General features: G+C 36.3%; 3 protein-coding genes across 5 annotated transcripts in view; 1 reads left to right on the top strand and 2 right to left on the bottom strand.

Moving 5' to 3' along the window:
• Nucleotides 1-23,960, top strand: part of LOC105221033 (transcription factor GAGA) — a 49,289-nt gene that overhangs the window by 1,676 nt on the left and 23,653 nt on the right. The gene's annotated exons all lie outside the window — the stretch shown is intronic.
• On the bottom strand, nt 39-3,189 carry Orct_14 (organic cation transporter protein). Its single transcript, XM_011197728.3, has 6 exons — nt 2,792-3,189; nt 2,456-2,714; nt 2,292-2,395; nt 695-1,464; nt 441-622; nt 39-378 (listed from the first exon to the last, which is right to left on the bottom strand). Exons 1-6 carry the CDS (start codon nt 3,019-3,021, stop codon nt 205-207), a joined length of 1,719 nt encoding a protein of 572 aa, XP_011196030.1. The 5' UTR covers nt 3,022-3,189; the 3' UTR covers nt 39-204.
• LOC105221055 (uncharacterized) lies at nt 8,944-23,861 on the bottom strand. Of its 3 annotated transcripts, none has more exons than XM_029038821.2 (12): nt 17,878-18,000; nt 17,219-17,597; nt 15,478-16,496; nt 15,060-15,411; nt 14,289-15,003; nt 13,785-14,228; nt 13,152-13,719; nt 12,155-13,048; nt 11,907-12,083; nt 11,167-11,260; nt 10,655-10,996; nt 8,944-10,192 (listed from the first exon to the last, which is right to left on the bottom strand). In XM_029038821.2, the coding sequence occupies exons 2-12, from the start codon at nt 17,547-17,549 to the stop codon at nt 10,161-10,163; spliced, it is 4,968 nt and encodes a 1,655-aa protein (XP_028894654.2). In that variant the 5' UTR covers nt 17,550-17,597; nt 17,878-18,000; the 3' UTR covers nt 8,944-10,160. The 3 variants fall into 3 exon arrangements, with proteins under 3 accessions (XP_028894654.2, XP_054085649.1, XP_011196018.1); XM_054229674.1 differs by lacking the exon at nt 17,878-18,000 and adding an exon at nt 23,580-23,861 and having other exon boundaries at nt 8,945-10,192; XM_011197716.3 differs by lacking the exons at nt 8,944-10,192; nt 17,878-18,000 and adding an exon at nt 23,580-23,860 and having other exon boundaries at nt 10,319-10,996.

Genomic DNA, 23,960 nt, shown 5'->3' with positions numbered 1-23,960 from the left:
CTTTATTGACCATAAGCAGTTGTTGGCAATGCAGCATATATTTTTTTTCATCAAATTTTTATTTTTAACCTGTCCTTTGGCACATTTCTACACATACAAAATAATACACTAATATACATTTAAATTAATTTAAATTTACAAAGCACATTTGTCTAAATATGTTTATAACAAGAAAACACTTCACTTCAACGCGCACAATCGAACTCATTCAACGATGTTTGCCTTATTTTTGCGTTTTTTATCATTCAATTGTTCGGCATCTTGTAGCGTTGTTGGCAAGACTTTATCAGTCGTTTCAGGGAAGAGCAGCGTTAATGTACCGCTGATTAGCGCAAAACTTGCAAATAATATTTGCGGCGCATACTCATAGTAATTGACCTGTAAGCAGATGAAATTCAATAAATATAGAAGACACAAAAATATGTAACAAAAATTCATACCAAAAGCGGTGCTTGTGGCGCCAACATTGAACCGATGCGTCCCACCATAGAGCAAAATGACAGCAGACTGTTGCGTACATTTGTGGGAAATATTTCCGAGGTGAAAAAGTATAAAATTTGGAAGCTGCATGTTATGGCAAATTTGCCGATTAAAAAGAGCACCAACTCGACGGCTTCATGATCTGTCAGCAAAATTAAAAAAAAAAATACTGTTAACTTCAAAAGCTCTTAAAAGCACATTTCTACAAGCTTACCGCCGCCCACCACCGCTGTAACGCCCATACAAAGCGCGCATACCAACATAGAGCCACACAGCGAATAGCGCCGCCCAATGCGATCCATAATCAGTAGTGGCAAAATTAAGCCGGGCACTTGCACCAGACCATTCAACTGGAAATTGGTATATTTATTACCACCCAACGTCACTGAGGTAAGACTCAAGCCCAATGCAACCAGCGTATGCGTGAACCAACAGAAACAACAATTCAATAAACGCCAACGAAACAGCTTCAACGCTTTCACTATTGGATAGTGGCTTTCGTGCGCCTGTTCGAGCTTCGCTTGATTCTCCGCCACCAAAGCTTTCAAATCATGCTCCGGTATTTCACGTTTATTTATGCGCGCAGCACGTTTCAACAAGCGTGCAGCATCCTCCTCTCTACCCTGACTCAGCAGCCAGCGCACACTCTCGGGCAGTATGAAGAGGAAGAGTATCTGTAAGAGCGCCGGTGTGTAGAGCACGCGCAACAGATTACGCCAATTTTGGAATTGTTGTGCCAAAACACCCAACAACGCCTCGCCCAGCGAATAGAAAATCGTTATGATGGTAGCGGCAGCCACGCGTCGTTTTGGACCCACCAATTCGATGGCCAGCAGAAAGGCGGTTGGAAAGAGCGTGCTACCAACAGCCATGTCGATGAATTCGAAAGCGATGAACATGTAATAGTTCGTGGATATCGAACGCAGTATACCCATAATGGCGCTGAGGAAACCGCCGATGGCGAGCATTGTGCGGCGACCGAAACTAAAGGGGATAAAAAGAAGGACAGATATATACAGAGATTAAATCGTAATCAAAATATGTTTCATGGAAATTTTGGCTGACTGTTTTTGTGGTTTGAATATGTTTTCACTTTTTTTGAAAAAAAAAAAAATAATAATAATAGATAATCGTTTGACCTTTGAGCTTATCGCGTAATCATATCGTATTTATGGATATCTGTTTGGGTATTATCATCGGCCAATATTGCAGTAGCAGTAGGTGGAGGAAAATCACCTGTTAATGTGGTGTGTAGTGGTGGATAGCCGATTAGTATTAAATTGTTGTTTTCGTTATTGTCTGGTTTGGAAGGATTTCCGGGTTTAGGATTAAATCGTGATTACTCATCTTTATCCTTTGATAAGTTGATTCCTAACCATTGTATTTTTGGGGAGTTCATGCGAAGAGTTGTTTGACTGTGTCCGACTATCGAATTGGGAACATCAGCACCAACTCCAATGGTATTAAGAGTGACAATAAACTGAATCGCTGAATCAATTCTGTAGTTGAGCACCACCAATCTTTGCCGATTCTGTGATCTAGTAGCGGAGATAACCGAGAACTTACAAGGAGACTGCCCGGCTTTCGCGAAGAAAAGTGGTCAGATAATTGGGGCTCTGCATTCCCAAAGTGGTAGTATCGCGTCCCTCAGCCCTGGAACACAGGTTTCTTAACGTGACGTGGTTGGATGGTATACTGTGATAATTGGAGAGGACACAATAGACCTTAGGTCGCAGAGCAATCCTCAATCTGTATTCTAATCTAATCTAACCACCAATCTTATAGTCGGTCTTTTCAAAACTTGTACTTACCGATCTGCAAAGAAACCACCCAGTGGTATGCCCACAAACTGCCCGATATTATTCACCGTACCAACCATAGTCAGCATCCATATGCTCGAGCAAAAGATGGAAAACTGCAATAATTTATATATTTAGAGAAGAATCCTAAAAACTTATTGATCTGCTATTCTTACCTCATTCGAGATCGTATATTCAGCATCACGAAACTTCAAATCATTGCCACATTTCTCGGTAACACTTTGATTAAAATACGCCGGCGTGCAGTACTCACTTGAGGGGTTTGAGTAGAAATGCGTCGCAGTACTTTCCGAATTGCCGTTTGTAGCATAGCGTGTACACTGATCATAGCTAGCGCCCTTCATGGGTATGGTGTAGTTGAGCCAGGGTTCGTAGTAAGCGCTCGACGCGCTGTCGCACTGCGTTACGTTACATCTGCAGAGACGGATAAATTTGAAATTATTTTTAATTTTTGTATTTTTAATTTCTCTACCAAAACTGTTCTCACCCACCTGTGCACCACCGTACTCGCCGTAAACACATACGATATGGAGAAGAACGCATTGAAGATCATCGGTATGCAGAGTAGCACATAATTGAAGAGTTGAAAGCGTCCGAACTGTCCGATACGCACCAAAATGCCATCCAACGTGCAATCATCGTCACCTTTGGCGGATGCTTTGTTTTCATTGGCAAGCGTCTCAGGTGTTGCGTGATTGATAGCACCACTCTCTGTTGTCATGTTTGTTTTGACAATGCCGTGGCTAAACTTAGTTTTTCGTTTTTAAGTAATGCGATCTCTTTTCGGACTGATCTGTTTCGACTCCAACGAAATTATCCAAAAGCACACGGCAGACGCGCGCCAAAGCGACCTAATAGCGCGACGTTCCGCAGACGAATAAAGAGACACGGTACATGGCATTGTTAATCTCACGCTGCTCAGTTCCTTATTGATTGCGCTGTTGGGATCGACGTATTGGTTTAATTGCTTTGGCAGCACCCAGCGAGCATTTTGAACGATGATTGAGAACTGTAAATCGATGGCAACGATTTCAGCTTGGTTATTTACTGTATTATAGTGGTTGGTGTAGTCTATAGTCTATAGTATAGTATTTCAAGTATTAGTAGTATTAATTTTTGTGAATCCGGAGATTTAACGGTGTTAGTTGTATTACTTTAGTGGCAAAGTTGTTTAGTGTCACCCAAGCAGTCTCAATTAGATTATATTACAGATTGAGGATTGCACTGCGACCTAAGGTCTATTGTGCCCTCTCCAATTATCACAATATACCATCCAACCCCATCACGTTAAGAAACCCTAACAGTAGTCTAGAGCTGATGGACGCGATACTACCTCTTTGAGGATATAGAGTCCTATTATCTGACCCCTTTTCTTTTCCTTCTTTCAATCCCACCGAATCACTCTACATGTGTCGAAATATATCTAAAATTTCTAAATTAGCGTTCTCAACCTTCTGCAACAGTGTATCGCCTCTTTATAACCTCAAATATGTCCCTATTAAATGATCTCTAAATTAATTTTTGTGTTAATGTAATAACTCAAAATTTGTTTGAGTTTTTCCTCGAATGCATTAAGTTTTCAAAAAGTGGTGTGTTCAAAAAATAACGGGAATTTTCATTTTTTTTTTAATATATGTAATTACTCAAAATTGGTTTGAGTTTTTCTTCGAATGCGTTAAGTTTTCCAAAAGTGATGTGTTCAAAAAATAACGGGAATTTTCATTTTTTTTTTTTTAAATGTGTAATTACTCATAATTGGTTTGAGTTTTTCTTCGAATGCATTAAGTTTTCAAAAAGTGGTGTGTTCAAAAAATAACGGGAATTTTAATTTTTTGAAAAAAAGTAATTACTAATAATTGGTTTGAGGTTTTTTTCGCATGCATTAAGTTTTCCAAAAGTGGTGTGTTCAAAAAATAACGGGAATTTTCATTTTTTGAAAAAAAGTAATTACTCATAATTAGTTTGAGTTTTTATTCGCATGCATTAAGTTTTCCAAAAGTGGTATGTTCATTTTTTGAATCCATTCGTCTATATTTATGCTGTCGTCCATATATTCAATATTAGTAACTAATCCCAGCGCTTCTTTCAAGGCTTCTCAAACTCGATGTTTGTAGCCTTTGGCTCTTTCATTTGCAATATGACGGACCTTTAAGGTTCTCTTTATTTTTGGTAAAAGGAAAAAGTCACACTTTGTCATATCTCGCGAATATGGAGGCTGTGTCGTCGGCTGTACTGTCGTTACAGTATTATTTTTGGTAAAAAAAATCAAAAAAATTTCCAACAATGACAAATCGTCTTTCAAATGCTTACTGGGATGTCGTGAGCAAGCACCTTACTTCTAAAGAGCGCATATCCACGGCTCTTATTTAAAATGATGTGCGTATAATCTGTACACTCTCTCTCATATGGGCGGCTATAGTTGTTGATTGCGCCTTCTTGTTATCACTATTTTTAGACGTTCTTGCTTTATTTTGGAAGCTTCATTCAAGAGCATACCATTTTTCTTCTACAGCCACTCGGCTTATCAGCACGAAACTATGGCCATAAATTGTGCATTTGTACTTACTTATTTATCTACAAGTGTACATACAAATCGACAAGTATGTGATTTCATGATTTCGTCGACAGGTAGTCGTCGCGTCGTTCTACGTGTGCTGCGCTAATCGCCAATTCGTGAGGTAAGATCGCACATACATTGTTTAGACAACAGGCAATTAGTTGATCATATATCTTCAACTGTCGTTTAATTGTAAAAAAATGTCTGTGAATCGGACAATAATATGCATATTTTGGTATATCTAAGTAGATATATGTATCACGTCATAAGGGTGCTGAAAAACCATTAATATAAAAAATATTTGGTTTTTCCCGCCACTCACTTTTACGTGTAGTGCTATTTATAATCTGTATACAGACAAAGTTATCGTTGCGTATAAATGTCTATACCATTGTTCAACAACAAAAACTAAATTTAAATTTAAAATAAGATAACCGGTGGGTGTTGTGGTGCTGTTATAATTTTTGTAGATAATTTGAGAAATTTTAAATTTGTAGACTTCTTTTATGAGTTTTAACACTGCAAAAACAACAAAAAAATCAAAATTGACAGCTGTCATATCTAACATATTTGTAATACAACAACTACTCTAGTAGCCAAATAAAAAATACACCAACCCTAGCAAATTGTGACCAACAAATGATATACAGTGCCAACTAACTGCTATCTCCCCAAAATGCTGTTAATGCAAATAATATTAGCTATATGACATATGTAATGATAAAATGACATTAATGATAAGTAAACATATGCATATGAACCCGCATTTATAGCTATTAAGAATGATACCTATCAATCAAAAATACTTGCAGCTGCTTCGTGTACGAGTACATATAATATATACACAATAACGGTCGTCAATATCAACTCCCACTTCTCGCTTTCTTTTATTGGATCATTACTGCAAATACGTAATTAAGGCAAGGACAAATTCTACTCCGGAGAGTTGGCTTTTAAGTGTACACCAATTGTTGTATTCTTCTCTATATTGGTGACAGACAATTAAGACAAATCTTTTCAAGTTTCACCTTGTTATTGTTGTTGTTGTAATAGCGGTAGAAAAAATCCAGATATAATTTTGAAAAATGCTGTATTTTTCTTGTCTGAGTCGGATAAAAATCCTGGTCTGTTCTGTTTACATAGACCCGACTGTGGGAACGGCCAATGTATTACGAGGTGTGTTCAAAAAATAACGGTAATTTCCGTTTTTTGAAAAAACATGCCCGATATAATTTTGAAAAATACTGTCTTCTTCTTGTCTCGGTCGGATAAAAATCCTGGTCTGTTCTGTTTACATAGACCCGACTGTGGGAAAGGCCAACGTATTACGAGGTGTGTTAAAAAAGTAACGATCATTTCCGTTTTTTTGAAAAAAAAATATTTACTCATTGAAATTTGTGTGAAATTTAAAATGTTTCAATTCCCGTTATTTTTTGAACACAACACGTTTTAGGGTTTTCTTGGAATTAACTCTAGTTTCCTAAACAAATTTCCTTTTATGGTCTCCGTAGACTTTAGCGAGCTTTTTCAGAACGGATATATACCTATATCGACCACAATTTTCAAGATACATTTTTTTATATCTTTCAATAAAATCTCTCTCCCTGAATTGATTACGTTCTTGATAAAGCAGACATCCGTAACATACCTTGTAATAAACTTTCAACATAGATCTAATAATAGCATAGATCATAATAAGTAAATAACAGTCACGTGCCAGTTTGAAATTGCACTTTGCTGTCGTCATGATTCGGTTTCAATTAACGGTGAGTCTTTTATTTATTGGTCAATAAAAAATAATTATATTGCTTACTTTTTTGTAGAAAAGGCGGAAAGGCAGTTACATATATCATTTTTATAAGAAATATTCGCATGCATTTAGAGATAGTTTAAAATTGTAAAATATAAAAATATAAAAATTTAAAATTAAACAAGTAAGAAAGGGCTAAGTTCGGGTGTAACAGAACATTTTATACTCTCGCAATTTATTTATTCAACTTTATTTATATTATATAATACACAATTTGACCCACATATTCGTAAAGTCCATTGAAAGTTGGAAACCATAATATTAGGTTAGAAGCACCGAGGTCCTCGTGTTCGATATATGGGGCCTTAAAAACCTATGGTCCGATTTTGGCGATTTTTAGAATGGGGCTGCCCCACTATAAACATAGTATTTGTGCAAAGTTCTGCACCGATATCTTCACTAGTGCTTACTTTATATATTGCAAAGTAAACGATTCAGATCGTCTTCAAAGTTCTGGTATATAGGAAGTAGGCGTGGTTGTGAAGCGATTTGGCATATTTTAACAACATATCATTGGGATGTAAGTAAACTATTACAAACCAAGTTTCATTCAAATCGGTCGAGTAGTTCCTGAGATATGGTTTTTGACCCATAAGTGGGCGACGCCACGCCCATTTTCCATTTTGTAAAAAAATCTGAGTGCAGCTTCCATCTGCCATTTCTTATGCTCTATTGGTTTGCGAGATATGTACAAAAAATCTATATGGGGGCAGGGCCACGCCCACCTCACCAAAAAAATTACATCCAAATATGTCCCTTCATAGTGCGATCCTTCATACCAAATTTTATTTCCATAGCTTTATTTAAGGCTTAGTTATGGCACTTTATGTGTTTTCGTTTTTCGCCATTTTGTGGGCGTGGCAATGGTCCGATTTTGCTCATTTTCGAAAGCAACCTTGCTATGGTGCCAAGAAATAAGTGTTCCAAGTTTCATTAAGAAGGCCAAATCGATTCACTTTGTTGCTAGCAACTTTGTTGCGAGAGTATAAAAATATACTAAATTTCTCCACTAAGACAGTTCTCTATTAGAATGAAAAATATACCTAAAAGAGATGTGTTAAAAAAATAACGGGAATTTTAGAATTTCAAATTGTCCCAAAGTCCGACTTTCAATTATTTGATATTTGGTATCATGTCGATATATCTATATCAATATATCTATATCAATCGATCCAATTTTCAGATGTATTTATTGTTTACTTTCTCTGTAGCCTGTCTGTCAGCCGCTAAGGTTATATGTATGTTATGAGCTTGACGATTTTCAATTTTTGAAAGTTCACACCTCGTTGCTTGTTCGTGAATTCTTGTCCAAAAACAATACTGTAACGATGCCTCAGAAATAAAGATAACCTTAAAGGACCGTTAAAGGTCATTTTTAGTAGCTATTGTTTGGCTCTTGACGTCTATATCCCATGTCTTTGTTACATGAATTATGCAATCCATAAGTGTAATATCAAAATTTGTATTCGCCGCCATACGATATAGAGGGACTCTTTTAAAATTCTGCCTCGATAGTAAAATTTTAAATTTTGTATTATGCCCTGGTCCAAAAGTTCGATTTATAGAAGGAAATTTTTATGAAATTTGACTTTATTGCCCATTCGAGAGTTCAAGTTATGGAGAACTTCGAGTTATTGGAAGTTTGAGTTATGGAAGGAAATTTGTATGAAATTTGATTTCTAAACTCCATTGCCAGTACAAAAGTTCGAGTTATAGAAGTTCGAGTTATGGAAGTTCGAGTTATGGAAGTTTCACTATATTTTCTTATTGTTAAAATAAGAGTTACATAAAAACAATTCCGTCGCTCTAAATGGAATTCCACAAACCCAGTTCAACCAAAAAAAAACACATTTTTTTTTAATTTTTGTAATTTTTAATTTGATTTAAAATATCACTTTATTTGGAGAAAAAGCGTGGAAATGTTCATACGCACTTTACAGCTGTAGTATATGTATATATGAAGTACGTAAGTAGCTTATACATATATATACTATTAACAAACGTTTACATAATATTTGATTTTTGCGCATATGTATTGAATATCAATTGAAGAATGTCACTGTATTTGTATAGTACTTGTATATAATGTGTATGCAACTACATATGTATGTCTGTATGTATGTATGTATGTATAAAAGTGATAAATTTTGCAATAAAAATTAATAAACGCACTTAAATAACTAGACGCTGATGAAGTGAAAGTGTATGTATGTAAAAGCGTAGTATGTGTAATATGTACAATATTTAATTGTATATATATATATATATATATATATATAATATATAAGCTGCATTTGTTTGTATAACTGTAAAAGTATATAGTAATACAATATAATTTATAATTTGCACAGACAGCAAGCATGCTTAGTAAAAATGCTTAAAAACTATACGATTACTGTAAGTTAGTTAAATCATAAAATACTGTTTAATAATACGAAATTATTTTATATATAAGCCTATAAATGCAATTTAAATATAAATATAAATGTAATAATTTTATTATATTTAACGCTTAAACAATAGCCACGTGATAGCATCACAGATTTGTTGGTTTTTTCGCTTGAGTATTTTGTATAACAACAAATCTTTGTTGTTGGTAGCATAATTTACAACTTTTTTCTTAAAAATCTCAAATTAAATAAAAATTATTTTGAGTTTTATAACTTTTCTTCTTAAAACTTTTTAATTAAAAAAATTGATTTTGAGTTTATGGAAGTTTTGACGCGAAATATTATAAAAAAAAAAAATTAAAAAAAGTAAAAAAAAATTAAAAAAAATTAAAAAAAGTAAAAAAAATTAAAATAAAATTATATATATATTATTATTATATTATAATTTTTTTTCGAGTATATAGCTTCTAACTGTGAAAAATACAACAAATACTGTCAAATTAATACCACACAAACACATAATTTCACTTAAGGGGCTATAGCAGTGTGACATTCTCAAAATATTGATTTTTTTTTTATTTTTTGCTTATTTGATAGTTAACAGCCTCAAAAATATCCTGTGAAAGCGGTAAGGTCGTATCTTGAATAGTTTATGAATGGCAGCGTTCTAGTTGAAACTTTTTTCTCGAAACGACATTTCTCAAAATTGCTGACATCATAACTCAACGAGAAATTGACCGATCGGTCGATTAAATTTAAAATGAGTATTCCTGAATATATTTAATATATAAAGAACTACGATCTTTTTGATTTGTTGAAATTAGTAAATTTGGCATTAAAAAAACGACAATTTTTTCACCTAAAAAAATTAAATTTTTTTCAGAACTACGCCATTTTGTTAATTTTTGATATTTTTCAAAAATCATAGGTCATTGTATAGGAAATACCTTCAACTTTAATACTCTTTTTGATTTTTTTAGCTTCAGCTACTCATTCGGCCGGAATCATGTCATCAGTTAAGGATCTTTTTTTTTTTGCACCTCCCAAGACAGCGCATAGCTCCGTTAATCAATCGAGTACTTTCACTAATTCACGAAAATCGCCTAATTTTTCATGGTGTACACTGGTATAGCCCCTTAAATCAAAAATAAAAAGTCTTAAAACCGAGTAATACAAGCAGACTCAATGCCTTGTGCTTCTACCTAACCTCTAAAAATAATATTTCTACTTCTAATCTTAAAATAATAAATGTATGTCTGTATGTATATGTATGGCTTGTCTACTAGTATAATAAATAAATTTCTTAATGTCGCAATTATGCTAGTAGTCTGTGTGTGTGTGTGCCTGTCAGTAATTTAATTTTTAGCTTCAAATCTATTAATAAAAATATTCCATAGTTCAAAGCGCCTAATTTTACAACATTTGATATACTTTTCTATTACTCTATACTAAAATGTGTGTGTGTGTGTTCATTAATAATTTTCATATTATTTTGTTGTTGTTGTACGCATACGTATATAATCTCAAACAATTATATGCCGTCTTTGCCGTCTATTCTATGTGTAACGTTTAACTCAAAGATTATACATCGGATTACTAGTAGCATCGAATAGCTGTGTGCCCGTCGATTCGATCATCGAACGCAATGCAATGCTGCGCTGTTTCGAAACGGCTTTGCGTAATGTTAGCTCAAACACATTATTCTCATCGATGTTGTCCATGGGCAGATGTTCGCGCGGCAGCAGTGTTTCGTTGTCGCACAAGTCTTGTGTTGGCTTATTGAACTCTTCGAATGTGAGTTTGTCATTGACATAATTGATGCGGTTATCGTTGAATTCCTTTAGAAAAGCTTCGGTTTTCTGGTGTTTGATTGCTTCACTCGGGAAGCATTGTAGTAGCTCTTCGAATGACAATTCGGCCACCAGATTGTTGAGAATCTCTGTAAGTGGAGTTAAAAAATCATTTAGAGGTTATGTAATAAAAGTTTTAGAGGTTATATAGAAGTGATTTAGAGGTTATGTAGAAGTAATTTAGAGGTTATGTTAAAGTAATTTAGAGGTTATGTAGAAGTGATTTAGAGGTTATGTAGTGGATAGCATGACAGCTTACCAGTGATATGCGCCTTCCAGTTGGGCACCAAATGTTGTTTACTTAAGATTTTCTTCAGTAGCGACTCCCAGTGCTTGGGCGTAAAGCCGTTAGACTAAAAAAAATTAATAAAATTTTCACTCAAAACCCAAATTAGCATAAAACAAGAAAAAACGTTAACTTCGGCTGTACCGAAGCTAATATACCCTTCACAGGTGCATTTCTTTTAGTAACTATGTGTTTAAGCAAATCTAAAGTCGTAAGAAAATGTAAGTAAAAAACAAGCCATTGATTCCGATCGTTCGGTTTGTATGGCAGCTATATGCTGTAGTGAACCGATCTGAACAATTTTTTCGGAGATTAAATTATTTCTATGAGCAATAACTCACACCAAATTTCGTGAAGATATGTAGTAAAATGCGGAAGTTTACCATACAAGCCCTTGATTCCGATCGTTCAGTTTGTATGGCAGCTATATGATATAGTGGTCCGATATCGGCAGTTCCGACAAATGAGCAGCTTCTTGAAGAGAAAATAACATCTGCAAACTTTTAAAACGATATCTTAAAAACTGAAGGACTAGGACTATACACACAGACGCACAGACAGACGGACATGGCTAAATCGACTCAGTCCAACATATTGATCATTTATATATATACTTTATAGGGCCTCCGACGCTTCCTTCTGGGTGTTACAAGCTTCGTGACAAACTTAATATACCCTGTTCAGGGTATAATAATAAAATATCTAAGACTCACCTTGCCATACTGCCACATATATTCCGGACAGAAATTCAGCATATAATTGATGGCTAAATGTTTGGGTAAAACAATAACCAGAAAACTATCGATACCAATCAAATCTGGCGTCTTTTGTATGAAAGCAATAAACTCTTCAATAATCTCACGATCGATTTTCGTAGAAGCCAAAAGTGACTAAAAATAAAAATAAATATATTTTCATAGACACATACATATATAATGCTATAATATCCCAGTAAACCCACCTGTATCTTCAGCGTTAGCGTCAACAGCTCGTTATGCCAACCCAAGAAACGCACCTCACACTCACCCTCATCGCGATTGGGAAAGCTGAAGTCATCACGCCTAAATGGCGGCAAACGATTTAGATATTGTGGCCGCTCCAACAGACAGGGTATTGGACGTAAATAGGTTTTTATATGACGTTCAAACTCCTCGCCGCATAATTTATAATCCGGTATGAATGGCACATAGATAATCTTACGCTCCTCTGGCGCGCCCGTTGGCTGTGCACCGCTGTAACTGGCCGATTTCGCATAATAGTACTGTGTGCCCACGTTTTGACGCAATAAATTATTTTGTTGTTGTTGTTGTTGTTGTACGCGTAATTCTTGCAAATGACGTATCATGAACTTAATGCATTCCATACGTAGACTGACACAATCCTCATTAACCGGCTGTTGCTCAACATCGGCCGATTGTAGATCGGTGATGAGATCACTCAACGACTTCAGCCGCCCCATATACATGCGGAATAGTATTTTGAGTCCCTTTAGATTCGTTTCGGCATCGTTGCTGCCTTGTGAGGAGCTCTGCTGTTCATTTGTGTCCAGTTGTATTGGTGAGAGCGTTGTGTTGCGCTTATATGGTGAGTTGTGTTCGTGCAGTTGATCGTAGACGATGCGATTACGATTTGTGGCATGCGAATAGCTACGTTCGTCCATGGATGAACTAGCGCCGGAATTCGATTCGGGCAATGAGTTAGCGATCGATTCGTTGTCGCGTTCGCTATTCAATGAGGGCGCTTTCGAGGAAGTTTCATCGTATTCATCGCCGCCCACTAAGTGGGGCGGTGAGTTTGAAGGCATGTCATGTGGATTGTGCATGGGATTGACATCGAAGTAATCATAGTAATAGACCTGGAAAATCAAAATATTTTATTAGAAATGTTTAAAAAATATTAGAGTAAGGGAAAATATTATCAACCATTATTTGTGAACCAATATAAACGTGTTTTCTAACCTGTAAAATATTCACAAACACCTTCTGCGACGTCTGATAGCCCTTGTGACCGATATGCGAGGCGATATAGTTGAGGAAGAGTTGTAAAATGATTTCCAACGTAATACTATGCTCAATGCAAAGCGCATGTATAAATACATCGCTGATAGCCTCAATCAAATCCGTATTCTCGGTGGCCAACAAAATGGTTTCCGTAAAGTCAGAGAAAGAGATCACGCCGTGAGCGGTGTGTGTTGGTGCCAACAAAGCATTCGTCGTTTGCGGCTGCCCAAATGAGGGTTTACGCTTGTGTTGACGACGTGCCGCTTGTGCTGCGGCTGTAGATTTGTGTTGTTGTTGTCCACTAGCTGTTGTGGCAGTGACACCATTACGATACTTAAAGGCATCATAATGCTGCGAACCGCGACGTTGGAAGAGTACGGTGCCATCATCGAAGAGCACATTCTTGTGTTTAATGAGAGCCACGGCCAATTCGCGGCGACTCAGACGTGCGACTACTTCCTGCGCGAGCAGATAATTGGACATGCGACAGGCTGTTACGGCGAGCAGCAGATTCTCATCGGGATTGCTGTAAAAAGTTTATATAAAAGAAACGGAATATTTAATATTTAACCATTAAACCATTAAACTTACAGTTTGTCGAGATATTTTAGATAATTAACCAACTCGCCACTTATGGCGTCGGCCACCACGGGCGAATTCAGCATGATTTGCGGTATATCCGCCGGCGAATATTTGATAAACATATTAAGGAATTCCAATGACAACGGCACTTGCGGGTAGCCTTGTTCTATAACACGATTCGGTGTGAAAAATGGCTTCACCAGCTGATTGAGAAAGGCGGCCAATAGACGATCGGTGCCTAAACCGAGTAGGAACATTTTCACTGTATATATTAGTCCAACCAATTGCGTCTCATCGATTACTGGTGAGTTGTTGCCAAATGGTAGTTGTTGTTGCTCAAGGTAAGCGGGCTGCACGTAAGAGTTAATATAGTTGCTGTAGATATCGGCAAGTTGCAGATTGCACATTTTGTAAAACCCGGTGGCCTGCAGGTAAACCTCCTTCTTGCGCGAGCTGTCAAATTAAATATGGTTTAAGAGATAATTAACACAGTTAAGTGCAAAAAATCATTACCGTATTGAGAAGTCTGCCAATTTGCGACAATTTTCCACAAATTTGCTGCGCAGCTGCTGTTCGCGCTCCTCGGCCAACTGCTCGCATTGCAGCGAGAGACTCAAACGCAGCATAACGTGCGCCTCCTCCATTAAATCGTAAAAGTTTGTGCTGCTGGCGGCACGATACGATTCGGAAATCGCCTCCAAATCCTCAATCACATGCTCCACCGGTGGCACCTCCAAATTGTAGAGCGTCCATTCGTTGAGTTGCGCTTGCTGCGCTGCATTGTTGCTGCTGCTGCGTAGCAAATTCTTGACTTTAGCTTCGCCTAATATGCGCGCCGCAATATTACGTCCACCGGCATTACCGTTGCTTACGCCACCACCACTGCGTCTCTTATTGGCCTCACTGTTGTTGTTGGCCAGCGCACTATTTGTAATTAGCACTAAATTGTTGCGATTCACACAGACATATTGTACATGCATGAAAGCGCAGAGTCCAATGACAGCAATGGCCGAATTGACATCGGGACTGGACTCCTCGGGGAAGAGGCCACCCAGTGTGGGGTATTCAAAACGATTGTTGTAGAGTTTGTGGCCAATACGTGAGGTGTGTGTCTCCACTGACTCTGTGGTGATGGCATAGATGACGTAATCGTTGATGTGCACCTTCAAAACGGGTGCGGTGAAAGAGTACGTGGCAATAGGCTTCTCATTCTCACTATACCATTTGCCTAAAATAGAGATTCGGTTATTAAATTGTGCATGAAATATTACATTAGTCATATACCTTGTGCACAGAACTGATATAGATAACCGTCAACGCTGCTTGCCACCAACAAAGCATAGCCGACGCAACTCTGATGCTTGCCGGATTTGAGTGTACGCCGATTGGCGTGTTTGGTAGTGGTCACCGCACCAGGTACCTGCTGATTGCCCATATCGTATTCGGAGTCCTCCAAGTCATCCTCATGTGGATTACGTTGGTAGATCGCTTTCAGATCCATGCAACGTAAAATATCGACAATGCGTCCATTCGGTTCCGAAGACTTCATGCAGATCTGCAGCAGTTTACGTACATCATATTGTACACTGGTGTCCTCGTTGTAAGCGTACGTCATGTTGCCATGGCTGGAGACGCGCTGTAAAAGTGATGAGAATGACAGTAATTAAATATGTTTGAAAATGTTTTTTTTTGCCGCACTCACCTGCACATTCATAGCTTTCGCTTCATTAACCAGCTTAATTTTAATATCGTTAGCGCGTGCTGGCATAATTATAATCTCTTGTGTATCGCCAACACAAACGCCACCACTGCCAAGCGAGGTCGTGCCCATACCGCCGCCGCCACCCGCACCACCAACACTTATGGCATCACCCAACTCCCACTGCGATTTTAAATCCACCTCGAATTCACGTCCACAAGCCGAGTTCACAATGCGTGCCACATTGAAATCGATTGGAGTGCGTCCGGGAAATCCGGCCACACCCATTGGCCGGCCACTTGATGTCGTTTCCAACGAATCTGTTTCAAAGCTGTTGTGACTCGAGGGACCAGCGCTCGCCTTGCTCATTAGACTCGATTCCGAGCTAGAGATAGCCTCGTCGACATCCACATCCGCGACGTCCTCCAAACAGACACCACCACCGCCGCCGTAATCATTATCCAATGGACTGCAATGTACACCACCAGCAGCGCTGCTGCCCACCACATCGACCACTTTGAAAGCGACACAGTAGCGATTATTCATCGCAGCTATAACATTCTCGGCCAGACACAGACGCAGCGGCACAAAATTGAGATTCACAAAAAATTTAAACGGCAGAAAGTCGATGTAGGAGAACCGCGGCTGCGTGGTCTCGTGTGTGCATTGGGTGTATTCATACAGATAGATGCGCTCCTTGCTGCTCACTATAATATTGCCCGATGTCTGACAGCATTGTATGAGATCGGGTGGACTACGCAGCGGTAGCTCAATCACATCGATGCTCTCCACTAGCGGTGCCTTGGGTGTGGTCATGGAGGCTATGCGTATAGTAATGGGTAGATCGATTAATTTTGCTTCGGAGAATTTCCAAAAATTGGCATAAATGCGCACAAACATTTTCGTATCATCCTCGGGGCAAATAACGGTGTTACTGCTACTGCTGGTGCAGCTAATGCCGGTGTTGCCACTTTGTACTGGCGTACCGAGTGTTTCTTTCTCCAATGTGAGTAGATATTTGCCTGCGTGAGAGAAGGGAAAGAAAGGAAGGTTCGTTGGAATTTATTATGCCGATTTTCATAGCGTTAAATTTAAATAAATTTCTAAACAAATATCGATTATTTTTATTAAGTTATCGATAAGTGTCGATTATTCATCATTGATTTTAATCCTTTATTTTTATATCGATATTTTTTTTTAATTCGTGACAGTTATCCGAATGAGCCTCCTTCCTTTAATGAATTGAGAAATGGATTAGGGCTTTCAGCACAAACTAAAATTCGGAAGGTTCATAGAAATTTATTATGCTGATTTTCGTAGTGACACATTTTAATGAAACATTAAATTGTTATCGATTATTTTTATGCTATCGATAAATATCGATTTCAATGTTGATAGAAATTTTTTTTTTTTAATTTTTCGCAGTGGTATCGGAGAGATTTACTGCTCTTTCTCTCATTGATTTGAAAATTGAGTCGGGTACTCAGCAGAAATTAAAATACGGATTGAAATTTTCTCGAATCTCCATTGGGAGAAGCTCTACGTATATGCCTGAACCATCATCCATTATGAACTTGGCGATATTTCCAGTTTGGTTTTGAAAAAAAATGAATTTTTAAGGGTATAACTGATTTTAAAATCGATATCGATAAATATCGATATTTTTTTACTTTTTAATAATCGATAAGGTGATATCACAGTTAGAAAATACAATAACTTCAGATTTTGATCCAATCGAACTCACCTGCTTCACAGTATATCAAGTGCACCACCTCACCCACCGTTGCAAGCGTATACTTCGTGGGCAGCCGTTCATCTGCGGCAGCTTGTGCTGCAGCCGCCGCCGCCTCAGCCTCAGCAGCGGCATACTCACTAGCCGTGGTGATTGCATTCAAATCGATGCCATTCAATTCATTGCGTCGCTGCTTGCCACCAATATCGTAGATTTCGATAAACTGCTCAGCACTGCTCACGGCAATGCGACTGGAATCTATCAATGAGGCGGAGAGAATGTCACCATTCAGCGAGTATGTGTGCTGCTTGGCAAAATTATAGGCCTGCAGAATTTTCACCATGTTCACTGCCGGTTGACGTTGCGTTTAAAGAGTTTACACCGCCGAACGCTGTAATGAGCAGAGCAAATATTTCACTTTTCAAAAATAACGGTTAATTTTTTTTTTGACATTTTTTTATAAAATCAACTTTTTGGCTAATTATTATTTTCTTGCCGACTTATGCACGCATCCAACGCCCAACGAGTCATGAGTGACTTCATGCCGCAGCGACCGCACTCAGTGGCATAATGTCATACGAGCGCGTCGCACATGCACATAAGCCGTTAAGCGCACACAAGCTCACTAATATTAACTTAAAAGTTAAAGCTATAAAAAATACGACACCAACCTGCATAATATAACAGTACTTAAGACACTTTTTTTGGTGTAAACCAGTGATTCACTGCACCACCTTTGGATCAAAAAAATTTTATTTTAATTTTTTTTTTTTAATTTCTTTATTTCTTTATTTTTTTTTAACTGTCACGTCGTGTTTATGTGCTCATAATGCGCTAGCTAACGTCGTAGCCTAGCAGTCCGAGCGTCAAACCCAAAATGAAATGATGAGCTGCTGACACTTGACGCGCTTTGCGTATCGTATTTACCTTACGGCACAAGCGCTGACACCAACCACACAAGCTGACGCTGGTAAATGGAGCGAATGACATCAAATCAGCTGAAGTGGTCACTTAGACATTGCACACTCAAACATGCATACATACCTACATATGTATATATGTCTACATAAGAACTAACCCGACTGGTCAAGTGGCCACTGGCAACCGCCCACTCAGTCGACTCAGCTAAGCATGCCTGCGTGAATTTGTATATATTTGTCGATGTCTGTCTGTGCTCTTGCATGCAAATAGCTTGCTAGAAATTTGTTTAAATGCACAACCTCATTTCCATTGGGTTCTAACATTTATTGGAGCGCTTGTGGATTTGTCTTCTATTTGCTAATTGTCATATGTGTTTGTTTGTAGTTGAAAATTTATTAATTGCCTCGTATACAGGGTGGGTCGATGAACAATTTGGATTAAAGATATACTATATAGTATTAAAAAAAAAAAAATTTTGAAGATCGGAAGAAGAAGAAAACCCTCGAGACTTTTGAGTAAAAACAATTTATTTAAAAAAAAAATATTATTAATTGCTTTGTATACAGGGTGGGTCTTTAAATGTTTTGAAGTAAAGAAAATCGTATATAGTATTAAAAAATTTTTTTTTGGGGATTGGAGAGAAAACCCTCGAGACTTTTGAGTAAAAAAGCATATTTACAAAAAAAAAATATTTTATCTAAAATTTTTTTAAATTAATTTTTTTATTTTATAAAAAATTATTTTTGGGGATTGGAGAGAAAACCCTCGAGACGAGTAAAAAAGCATATTTACAAAAAAAAATATTTTATCTAAAATTTTTTTAAATTAATTGTTTTATTTTATAAAAAATGTTTTTTGGGGATTGGAGAGAAAACCCTCGAGACTTTTGAGTAAAAAAACTTATTTACAAAAAAAAATATTTTATTTAAAATTTTTTTAAATAAATTTTTTTATTTTATAAATTAATTTTAATGAAATTTTTTGTTGTTGTATCAATTTAGTTAAGAATTTATGTATTATTTTCTTTCATTGAAGCTACGATATACCAAGTAACAGTGTCACTTAGATGGATATAGCTAAAGACAATAATTTTCGAATAAATATATTAAAAAATGGTCGTTGGACCTGTCAGGAAGACATTTTACTCCATTAGTCTAAATTAAATTAGGGAACTAGGATCATTTGTTGTGAATGTAAATTGGGGTTTTGATAGATTTATGAATTTTTTTAAGCTATTCTAAGTGAATCGATTAAAATGTTCTTAAAATATTATTGGGTAAAGTGGGAACAGTTCCTAAAACATTATTTTTTTCGAAAAATTCTGATTTTTAGGGCTTAAATCAATCATCTTGTTTTTTTTTAACTGTTGTATTCCGTAAATAACTTAAATTCTTCAGTTTTCAAAAAAAAAAAGACGAGACCTTTATTTAAGAACTTGGTTTATTGTGTTAATTTGTAGTTGTTGTGTGGTCAGAAAAAAAAACATTCTCCATATAATGTGGAAAGCTGTCCAGAGGACAGTACTTTACCAGAAAAAAGTTCGGGTTCGTTTCGGTTCCATGGGCCCAACCGTCGAGGGAACTGGATTGTGTTTGTCAGTTATGACTCCATATATGATATAAATAACACATATTATGATTACTTTTATCACCAAAAGCTTAAAAAAGGCTCCATATCCACCCTGTATTCTCATCTTTAACCATTACTAAATTCAAACAAATTTTTAAACTACTTATAGCTTTGCCTTATGTATATTCCTACGCCTGTCTGTGTCATATTTACAAACCCTTTGCTGGAAGTAACGCAATACGCAAAGCGTAAATAACGTAATTAGGTCAAGAATTACCAAAAATATATATGTACATATGTATATTATTCGCGCTCATTTACCCAATAGTACAGTCGAATTCTAAGTCAAAGACAGCTTAAATTTCAACACAACACAAACAGAGAATGTCATGCAAAACATTAAATTAATTAAAAAAGAAAGGCGCGCAGTGTAAGAGGCAGACATAATGCATGGCATAAAAAAATCATGGAGCGATTGTTGGCGTTATATGTCCATATTTACTTGTCTATGGATTTAGGGTGGTCGCTTAAACTTTGGGAGAATAAAAATAATTTATAAAATAAAAGAAATAAAATAAAAGCAAATATGGTGCGGAAGATATTTTATTTATTTTTTATGTAAATAATAGTTATACTATTAAATATTAAATTATAATAAATTTATAAAAATATTGAAAATTACTTTATTAATTTTCATAGAAATATTTTAGCCATATAACTAATTTTTGCTGACCCCTTCTGGAAGGCTTTTATTTAATTATTTTCATTTGAAAATTTTTATTTTCCAAGTATATATTTCGAAAATATGTTTTATCAATCGTACTTATGTCAATACACGTATAGGATGTATGTTCAAAAAATAACGGGAATTTACATTTTTGAAAAAAAAAAAAAATCAATAATCTTGTCGTCATTCAAATAGTCCCTACTCAATATGATGCACTTCAGCGCTTCTTCCAATCGTCGAAACACTTCTCAAACTGGGTTTTTGGGATAGTAAATGATATCTCGAACGAGTATGCTTGTGAAACGACGGCCCAGACATGTTTGTATACCAACTTAATAAAAAATAAAAATAAAAACATTTGGAAATTCCCGTTATTTTTTGAACACACCTCGTATACACATATTAACGCCAATTTTCAAGTGTAAGTTGTGGTGCTCATAACACCGAAGAAGACATACAAAATTAGGGACAAAAAAAAATAAAAAAGGAAGATATACGGGAATGACAGGTGGCATGAGTGATGAGGCGCTTTATGTGTATAATTGTTGTTAGACACGCTTGCTTTCCTTAACCATTCTGATAAGACGCGGATATCGGCAATAAAATGTACGACGACACGCCTTCAGATTTGATTTGCTGGCAAAAGCGCAGTAAATAAATCGAGAACACTGTGTGCGTGTTAAGGTAGGCATGAATGAAAATTGATTTCCGCTTATGGGTTGGCCCCAGACAATAAAAGGAAATCGTCAAAAATTAAACGCAAAAAAACAAACTGACGTCAGTTAGGTGACTATAAACTTACAAAGAATCTCAGATTTCTAAGCTCAAAAGTGCGAAAATTAGCAAGTTCTTATATTGATTGCGGTTACATTAGGCGGTTGAACGCAATAAAAACGAACGCAGGTGAAATAATTAGTTCATAATAAAGCAATTTTTTAGATTTGCGCTCATTTTAATATAATCACCTGCAATATCGTTAGAAATGTGTATAATATTTCTTTATATTTATGATATAATTAGTATCATTTACGCACCTTAATTATACTATTTCTTAAAAAAAAAAACAAGAAAAAACGTTAACTTCGGCTGTACCGAAGCTAATATACCCTTCACAGGTGCATTTCTTTTATTAACTATGTGTTTAAGCAAATCGAAAGACGTAAGAAAAAGTAAGTAAAAAAAAAGAAAACATTTTACTAATTCTTTTTAGCCGGGTTGTTTGCTAGAAACATTAGGGTTATATAATTAACCGATCTGAACAATTTCTTCGGAGATTATATTATTACCTTAAGCAGTAATCCATGTCAAATTTCGTGAAGATACCACGTCAAATGCGAAAATTTTCCATACAAGCCCTTGATTTCGATCGTTCGGTTTGTATGGCAGCTATATGCTATAGAGAACCGATCTGAACAATTTTTTCGGAGATTAAATTATTTCTATGAACAATAACTCACACCAAATTTCGTAGAGATATATTGTAAAATGCGGAAGTTTTCCATACAAGCCCTTGATCACCATCGTTCAGTTTGTATGGCAGCTATATGCTATAGTGAACCGATCTGAACAATTTTTTCAGAGATTAAATTATTTCTATGAACAATAACTCACACCAAATTTCGTGAAGATATATAGTAAAATGCGGAAGTTTTCCATACAAGCCCTTGATCACCATCGTTCAGTTTGTATGGCAGCTATATGCTATAGTGAACCGATCTGAACAATTTTTTCAGAGATTAAATTATTTCTCTAACCGATAACTCACACCCACTTTCGTGAAGATATGTAGTCAAATGCGAAAATTTTCCATACAAGCCATTGATTCCGATCGTTCGGTTTGAATGGCAGCTATATGCTATAGTGAACCGATCTGAACAATTTTTTCGGAGATTAAATTATTTCTATGAACAATAACTCACACCAAATTTCGTGAAGATATATAGTAAAATGCGGAAGTTTTCCATACAAGCCCTTGATTCCGATCGTTCAGTTTGTGTGGCAGCTATATGCTATAGTGAACCGATCTGAACAATTTTTTCGGAGATTAAATTATTTCCATGAAAAATAACTCACACCAAATTTCGTGAAGATATGTAGTAAAATGCGGAAGTTTTCCATACAAGCCCTTGATTCCGATCGTTCAGTTTGTATGGCAGCTATATGATATAGTGGTCCGATATCGGCAGTTCCGACAAATGAGCAGCTACTTGAAGAGAAAATAGCATCTGCAAAATTTCAAAACGATATCTTAAAAACTGAAGGACTAGTTCGTATATATACAGACAGACGCGCAGACGAACATGGCTAAATCGACTCAGCTCAACATACTGATCATTTATATATATACTTTATAGGGCCACCGACGCTTCCTTCTGGGTGTTACACACCTAATATACCCTGTTCAGGGTATAAAAAGTTATTTTCCAACAAAAAGTTTGACCTCATTTCGCAACTACGTCTCAATAACGTGGGAATCAAATTTCGCATATATGTACATATATGGAAGTGTATGTGTGTGTAGAAATTTTCCATGGCGGTTAATGACACCGAACGGAAACGGAAAAGGCAATGCTTCAGTCAGCGAACGCACAAGTTCACGGCTTGCCGCCACATACACACACAACTATGAAAGCTATAAATACTAGTTGGTGTGTGTGAAAACTGATGGCTGGTCAAAGCAGGAAGGTGTGTTTGCGCATTTGCTTTTGTTTACACTTCTACATACATATGTGTTTATCCATATATTTGTGTGCGTGTATTGACTTGAATCCTTTGGCTACAAATACCAATCGTCGTTGTTACTTGTTTAACATTGATTTTCTAGTGCAACAATAACAACAACAACACCTACTTGCAATTGCAGCTAAAAATAAGTGGTGCAATAAAGCGGTATTTGTTGTTGCTTCTGGCATGCTGTTATACATATGTAAACTGGGCACTGGTGGCATGGCGTATCTACTGAGATTTTTCCACCGAATTTGCTCGCATTAATTTTTGCAAACGAAAAATCAATAATCCTGTTGGTGTGTGCCGAAATTTTCAAACATATTTTATATAACCAAAAGTGTCTATTAACACAAACTCTTTTTTATAACATTTATTATATTTCTCTATAATAAATGTAATTTTACACACTTGAATGCAATTAACACTTACTTGTGCTGACATCGAAAATAACCAATTAGTTTTTCGTGTTGGTATTCAATTTTGTTTATTTCTCATTTATCACTTAATTCACTCGCACATATTAAATTTAGCGTTTTTAATATTTTATTAACGCTTGCACACACACATTCCACGCATATTTAACTTTCTTGTAATTAAAAACTAATTTTTGTTTAATTAAAACCATCCGCGTTTAACTTACTCCTGTTTCGCACTCCAGCAGTAATATATGTTTTTTGTTTTCTGTTTTGCATTGCATTCGGTTTTGGTGTGTAAAAAGATGACAACAATTGTTGACAGCGCCCTTTTCATTTCTCTTTTGTGTCTTAATTCGTAATATGCAGAGTTGAATTTTATAGTAAGATTCAAATA

This window comes from Zeugodacus cucurbitae, chromosome 4, assembly GCF_028554725.1.
Source record: "Zeugodacus cucurbitae isolate PBARC_wt_2022May chromosome 4, idZeuCucr1.2, whole genome shotgun sequence".
NCBI classification, from domain to species: domain Eukaryota; kingdom Metazoa; phylum Arthropoda; class Insecta; order Diptera; family Tephritidae; genus Zeugodacus; species Zeugodacus cucurbitae.
Note: the sequence above shows the minus strand (reverse complement) of the source record. Positions and strands in the feature narration are given on the sequence as shown.